This window comes from Carya illinoinensis, chromosome 15 (genome assembly GCF_018687715.1).
Source record: "Carya illinoinensis cultivar Pawnee chromosome 15, C.illinoinensisPawnee_v1, whole genome shotgun sequence".
Taxonomy (NCBI): domain Eukaryota; kingdom Viridiplantae; phylum Streptophyta; class Magnoliopsida; order Fagales; family Juglandaceae; genus Carya; species Carya illinoinensis.
Genome location: NC_056766.1, coordinates 40,363,883 through 40,371,402, shown reverse-complemented (window position 1 = coordinate 40,371,402; position 7,520 = coordinate 40,363,883). Strand labels below are relative to the sequence as shown.

General features: G+C 33.5%; 1 protein-coding gene across 1 annotated transcript; it reads left to right on the top strand.

Annotated features, from left to right (window-relative positions):
• Positions 1-1,415: 1,415 nt before the first annotated feature.
• Positions 1,416-4,759, top strand: LOC122296439 (FCS-Like Zinc finger 14-like). Its single transcript, XM_043106153.1, has 2 exons — positions 1,416-2,272; positions 4,334-4,759. The coding sequence occupies exons 1-2, from the start codon at positions 1,710-1,712 to the stop codon at positions 4,491-4,493; spliced, it is 723 nt and encodes a 240-aa protein (XP_042962087.1). The 5' UTR covers positions 1,416-1,709; the 3' UTR covers positions 4,494-4,759.
• The last annotated feature ends 2,761 nt before the right edge of the window (positions 4,760-7,520 follow it).

The window sequence follows — 7,520 nt, the reverse complement described above, 5'->3', positions numbered from 1 at the left end:
CCTTTAATTAGGGGTGTCAAATCGTGTTAACAAATCGTGTTCGTGTCGTGTCAAAACATGTATGTTATACTATATAGTTCAACCCTAACCCGATCCGTTAAGCTTATCGTGTCAAAATCTTAAATCCTAACACGACCCGTTAGTAAATATTATGAAATAGGTTAACACAATAAAATACGACTCGTTTCAAACTATTTATGTAAATATGTCGAATAAGTCTAAAATTAACCAGTTTGACCTGATTAAATTTAATATAATTTAATATAAATTTAAAAATCACAATATTTATAAAAACTATAAAACTAACTACAAGTCCAAAATTACAATCCAAACAATAAAAATATCGAAATTAAAATTCTAAAAATTTTACTTTTAGGTATAAGGGTATAATTGTAATTTTAACTTTCTTAACGTATCATAACGAATTATAACATGTCATAATGGGTTGACTCGTTATCAACCAATTAAGCAATCGTGTCTTAACGGATCAATCTATTTTGACCTGAATCCATTAAGACTAAATCCTAACTCGCTATTATTATGTCGTGTTCGTGTTAGGTTAACGGGTCGTGTAACATATTGCCACCCCTACCTTTAACATCATCGGCAGTTGGTCATAGTTATCATAAGTAGAATTAAAGCCCAACTCACCTTGTTTAGCAAAAAAATCTTCAGTTTGATTCGTCTCATAGAATTGATCCGAACATAACCCCTTGAAGTGGCATATTATTTGGAATTTACCAAATTTTTTTGTGATACAATGTGGTATAATAACAACTTGGGATATACACTATAATTTAAATATTTAATATTTATGTTTGTATTTTGCAGTTTAAAATAATAAAGATAGACATATTAAATCTATTTTATATTATTTATTGAGCATTTAATATTATCTTAAAAATAGACTGAACTATACATATTATTTTTCATGCTCTATCTCTCTTGTTTTAAATCTAAACTTAAACATAAAAAATAATAAAACCCTAAGGCTATATTTAATACATGAAGATGTTTCATACTACTTTATTATTATTAATAAATTATTAATTATTTTTTTATCATTATTTATTATTTTTTTATATTATTCATAAATTATTTAAAATCCGCTCAATATTTCAACATACAGTAAGATTCCTTATCCCACCAGAAGGAGGACAATAGTTGTCAGAAAACTCTTAAATAGTGTGTTGTTTAGAAAAAATAGTGTATAATAATTGGAAAAGAATGTAGAACTTGAAAGCAACATCATTTCAATTTTAAGTAGAAAAACGAAAAAGAAGGAAAACGAATATTCATGCGAACAATTATTTAGTACTGTATTTTGCAAAAAAGAAGCAATTTTTTTTATTATAACAAAAAAAAAACAATTATTATTACAATAAACTGTATTTATTTAACTTTGAAAAACCGCAGGCGTTAGAGACCAGAGGAGAGCTGAAAGCTGCTCTCTCTCTCTCTCTCTCTCTCTCTCTCTCTCAATTTAGCAAAAAACCAGACCCTCTACTTGCTTTTACATACTCATCTGAATTTAGCTGAAGTATCTTTCTTTTTCTGATGAAATCTGTGCAATATGTTAATGTTTCCTAAACGTGAAAAGAGTCAGAACTCTGCCACTTCTCTTCTTTCCCAGAAGTTTCTTTAAGCTCAAGTTTTCCTGAGCAAAGAATTGAATTTTGTGGGATAACAAGCTGCAATTTCCCCAGAAAATGGATAATTTACCCGGAAAAAAGAGACCCACCATCAATCTTTCCCTTTTCACCACTCTCTCAGAGTCTTTTGCCGTAGATAAGTCTCCAAATCCCTCCAAGTCTCCTAGGATATTCCAAGGCGGCGTGGTTGGGCTTGGCATAGTGGCTGCCATGACCGATTTGAGCCCGAAAGCTCCGGATAATTTTGCGGTGGTGTCGCCGAGATCGACACCGATCCCAATCGTGTCGTCTGCGAAGGCAGCTGCCAACTTCAGAGGTCCACTGAACGATAGGGAGAGAGGAGGGGACGTGGATGAGATGTCTGAGAGCTACACTTGCGTGATATCGCATTTGGGGAGCAATTTGGTTGAGAAACGCATGTATTACGATGATAAGCTTGATGCTGTTGTTGGTGATTGTTGCGGTGCTACTTGTGCGGTGAGTGGTCGTGGGGTAAGAATGTTCTCTGCTTCTCCCTTGAATGTTGATGAGTTCGGGGGGGAATTCCGGACTGCTGATTTTCTTAGTACTTGTTATCTTTGCAAGAAACAGCTCCATGGTCTGGACATATTCATGTACAGGTAACGAAAACGTAGAGTTTATGGTGTATTATATTATTCCTAGGTTTTAAACTTGACATCTTTGGTTGGCTGGATTTGATAATGATCTGTGAGACGTGTAAATCTTGGATTATGTTGTGGGCCTTGACTCGGAATTTGGTTTGTCTTAAAAGTTAGCTCCTTGAATTCTTTTTTGGTGTACGACTCACAGTGGATTGAGCATAAGTGAATCAGGAACTTTGGTTATTGTTTAATTGTCTGTTGATATAGACTTGTAGTCGTATCTGAAAGTTTGTGTTTGGAATGGTTTTAAGCATTTGAAGTTTGAATTTGTTTAGAAGGTGAAAGGATATGGGAGATCTTGTGGATTTATTTGTTCTTTTAGTTTCATAGTCGTTCGAAGATGATTGATGAGTAAATTAGTTAACTGGTACTTGTTATACGACAAAGTTTGTATAGCCTAGGAACAAAATGGAGGGTCTGACTTAAACTAAACTTTTGGTTTACCTTTGAAGTCTTGTCTTTGAGTAGAGGTTCTTGCAGGGTTTCGTAATTCTTTGCGATCTTTGTCACTAGTCTGATCAAAGATGCATACTAGAAACAGAAACATTTATGTCTGTGATTATCTCACCTAGACTTGTTTGACTGATGATATTATTAATTGAACATATATAGGTTTCTTATCGTCCGGAAGTTTTGAGTCTTCATACAGCTTGACCTGGCTGATTTATTTAAGTTCTAGCCTAGGTATTCTGCAGATATTGTTAACAGAAATCTTTCTACAAGTAAATATATTAGCATGCTAGGGAAAATCAGCATTTTAGTCCATGGACCCGACTTTGGAGCTTAGGTTCCATATGTATGGCAGTACTTGCAGATCTAGAAAAGAGTTATATTATTGCTAGAGAATGTTTCTTCTATGCTGCACATATGTCATTGGGGCAAGCATGATCATTAGTGCTAAACATGCTTCTCTTATTTTGGGCAAACAAATTGAACATAGAGGTTATGGGTTATGTGTTAATGTAGATTCTGCAGTCCCTATGGGCCATGGCTGTGATGATGCTATAGAAAGGTGTGTGGGACTAAAGTATAGTAACATTATAATTAAAAGTTCAGGACGACACTCACAAGAAACAAGCAAGATGTGGTGCCATATGATGATATTCTGACAGCTTATGTCAAGGGCCAATTTCTTTGAGAAATAGGATGAAGTAAAATCCCTTAGGAGAAAATATTAAGGAAGATTTTATCCAAATAGCTTGAGTTTTACATTTTTTTTAGAACATACAATGCAGAAAAGGTGGAAGGAGATGGTTTTCTCTTGTCCTTTGCATAACGATATAATCCTATTATTTCTCAAAATCATGACCAATCCAGTTGTGATTTATGCTAGCATTTGAAGATGAACCTCAGGTTTAGGATAACCAGTGTTTCGTTTTTTCACACTTTCAAATTCCATAATCTATTTTCTTCAAGTGCTGAGGACACAATATTCTCACAAATGAGGACTGGAATTGAGTATTATCATAACCATTCACCATATCCCTCGTGTAAGAAAGAAACCATTAAGCGTATTCTTTGTAAGCAAATGATGGATTAATGCTTTTCCTGTTACGTGGTTATGGGTCTCATGAACTGTTTAACACCTTACTTGTCACTGAATTATGGTTCATATTTTTAATCTTTCCTTTGGGTTTATCATGTGCATTCTCTTAAATTGTACCTGCGGCATGCATTTATCTAATTTCAAATCTTTGATAGTCTAAGAGACTAGTTATAGGTTGACCTTTTGTCTCTAGATTTGAGAGGGTGGGACCTCAAATGAGTGAGTGCTAAAACCCCACTAGTGTGTTATGTGGTTCACATGTTGGCAGTCCTTTCTACTTCCCCATCTGTTTATTGGAGATATTTTGTGATGTCGGAATGGCCTTGTTTGGTTCTGTTTGTGGTCTTGAATCTCGTGAGTTTTTTTGGTCTATAATTCAAAGCTGGAGATCTTTTTGGAGATAATATTTTAGCATCTTCTCAATCCACCCTACATGGAATTCTCACTGATAAAGCGTTTATGAACCTTTGTAGGGGGGAAAAAGCATTTTGCAGTGCCGAGTGCCGTGACAAACACATTAGAAGTGACGAATACAAAGAGAAGTGTGGATCTGGAGCACTGAAGCCACTTGATTGTTCTGTGTCTCCCTGCTCCGGTCCACTGGTGTTTTTCACTGTGGTTGCTGCGGCATGAACACACCTATGAAACTTAGTACGTAAATAAAATGAAAGTGAAGAGGACATGAAAGGGTATCCCAATAAACTGTTTTCACCGGCTCGATAAGCAGTAGATATATATATATATTATATATATGAGAGTGTTTAAGCAAAGTGGTATCTATATCCCAGATTGCAAGTAAATTATATGAGATGGGAGATATTTTGATGAGAGAATGGAAATTTGTTCGAACCCAACAGAGGAAAACATATATAGAATATTATACTAATCATTCTATTATACTTCTCTCTCTCTCTCTCTCTCTCTCTCTCTCTCTCTCTCTCTCTCTCTCTCTGCGTGTGTGTGTGTGATAGAAAGAAGTCAATATTCAAATGTCACGTTTGTGAGGGATCTTTGAATTTCCGTTTCTAAACCAGGTGGTCCGTGACTTGAAAGCCAGCGTTGATTCTGACAGAAGTAACATATGAGTGTGATCGAAGTTTGACTGCATAAGCCTTGCAAATTGATGCTGTCACTACAAGCTAATTAGACTAATATCTATATTATATTACATTAGCGGTGTATGTAAAATGACTGTATGTAAAACGTCAAGTTCAATGGTCAAGATGTCATGTTAAATCGTCGTAGAAATTTATTAAAGAGAGCATGGTTGTTCGGTCTCACACGTTCAAAATTTACTCTTTAAACATACTCACAGCGATGAGATACGTTAAGAGTCAAGAATGACCATGAAGTGGGGACTATAACCTATATATAATACATGAAATTCAATTTTACTTATTATAAAATAATAAAATTATATGGGTCTTTAATAGGTCTCTAGACATATATTGAGATCATACTACTTAAGTACTCATGACCTATAATTACTTATAAAAAGTCGTGACCAGTGACCATCCGTTCTCCATGGTTAATATTAAAACCACTTTTAAAAATTCTCTTGAGCTGGAGTGCTATCACTTTATCTTAACTTAAATATATTTTCTTTTATTATAAAGGAATAACCAAATACGAAGATTTTTTATAATAAATAAAGTCATTTTGAATTAAAATATAGAAATCATAAATGAAAATGTACAGAGGCATTTATTAAAATTTCTCAAAATCTGTTATAAAAAAAATCATAACTTAGAATTTTTGTACATAATCTAGGTCATTGTCACGCCTCTTTGGACTAAGCCCTGTCCTGTAACTCTATCTTCATAAATATTCTAATCTGGGGTGGTGTAAAAATATTAAAAAACTAAAATGAGTTAATAATTCAGTAAGAAACTTATCATAACATAAATATACTTGACATAATATTTTTTTGAAAACCATTTGTTGAGAACTTAAAATCATGTCTAATCATACTGATGCATATGCTATGTATACGACTGATTTATCTAAATTAACTAACTAATCTAATTTATCTGACTATCTGGTTGGCCAACGCACTCAACCATGTGTGCAAGATTGTGCACTAGCTTCCTTTACTGCAGCAAAAGAAGCCGACTGTGCAGTACTCTAGCGTACTACAGTGGACCACGCTTGAGTCCGTAGCTTGCACACCCACCCTAAAAAGGCATTGATATCATGTATCTGAATGACCATCTGATTAACTGTTATGAGCTTATCTTATACTTGATCTTATGAAAGCTTACGTATTTTATGTAATGTGAGATGCATGAGATGCATAATACATACATAACTATAAGATGTTGAATAAAACATGATGAAAAACATGCTTGAAAATATCATGACATATGTGATACGTAAACAATGGCTTTGAAAGAACTGTCTTTAATAATAATAATATATATAATTAGCTAACGTATATTAATCCTAATTTTTGATCGAGCTACTTACCTTATAGTGTTGCTTCCCAAAATTTTTGATACAAAATTGATCACGATGTTGGACTGTGAGGTTTATGTTTTTTGTCCAAATAACATACAGAAGGGAGATATTTATAGAGAGATTTGGGAGAGGGTGACAACCAGTTTGAGTTGGACTCGGTTAAAGAATTTTAACGTGAAGATGACTTGTAAAGTTGTATTCTTGTTGGAATAGAATACCGACAAGTTCAAGTTCAAGTTCAAGTTCAAGTTCAAGTTGGACTCGGTCACTTGAACTCGTTCACGGTTATTCAAGAAAATAGTTTGAATTTAAAAACATGATCTCGTAGTTCATTCAATATAAGATTGGTAATGACTAAGACTATGCAGAGAACTTTAATCAATAATAAGTTTAAATTGAAATAAATTTCTAATAGTCAATCTTTAAATTCTAAAAAAAGTAGAACTCATTTAATAAATAATAAATGAGATTTAACCTAGTTATTGACTCTAATTAAAACTTCTAATCAACCTCAATAATTTATCGCTCGTAGGCTTATCCAATATAGCACATTAAATATAATTTAAGACTAATAAAAATTATTAATATCTCGACTTCAGAATTATTGGGCCTGGCTGTTATATGATCCGACCAAAATCCCGCATTTTTAGAGATATATCAATAGCTCAGTTATGTCACTTTATTGATTACACTTAATGAGCCTTATAAACAATATCTATATTTGACAATTATACAACGTATGATTAATTGTCTCACGTAGGTCTATTAGATTAAGATATTTCTAACAATTACGAGTTTTCTTGTCGTCTTCTCTTATGTCGACGTCTTATTCAATTTGGAACGGCCATTATTGTAGCCATGCTTGAGCTACAAAGGCCTAAGTATCCAAAATGGCCTATCTTCTTCTAACAGGAGTTGATGGTAGTGTTCATGCTTCGACCCAAAACCCAAACCTTTGGGCGCAGCCCCAACTTGTATCAAAAAGCTTTACGCTGTTTATTTTCTTTTCCTCTGTCCCTTTCGTTTTTCTTACAATCTGCTTATGTAATTCCATAATTATCTCTGTTTAGGTTTGGACTCGAATAGAGCAAATAATTCACATCACTTAAAAGATAAGACTATGTATAAAATTTAAATTTTAAAATTTATTTTTCAAATCAAATTATATTATGTAAATACTTTTATTATGTATGTTATCCACAC

What these genes read in the sequence shown, in the direction of transcription:
- LOC122296439 (XM_043106153.1), top strand. Translation starts at nt 1,710, where the DNA reads ATGGATAATTTACCCGGAAAAAAGAGACCCACCATCAATCTTTCCCTT. An exon ending in CTGGACATATTCATGTACAG is followed by an intron (nt 2,273 to 4,333) that starts GTAACGAAAACG and finishes GAACCTTTGTAG; the next exon opens with GGGGGAAAAAGCATTTTGCA.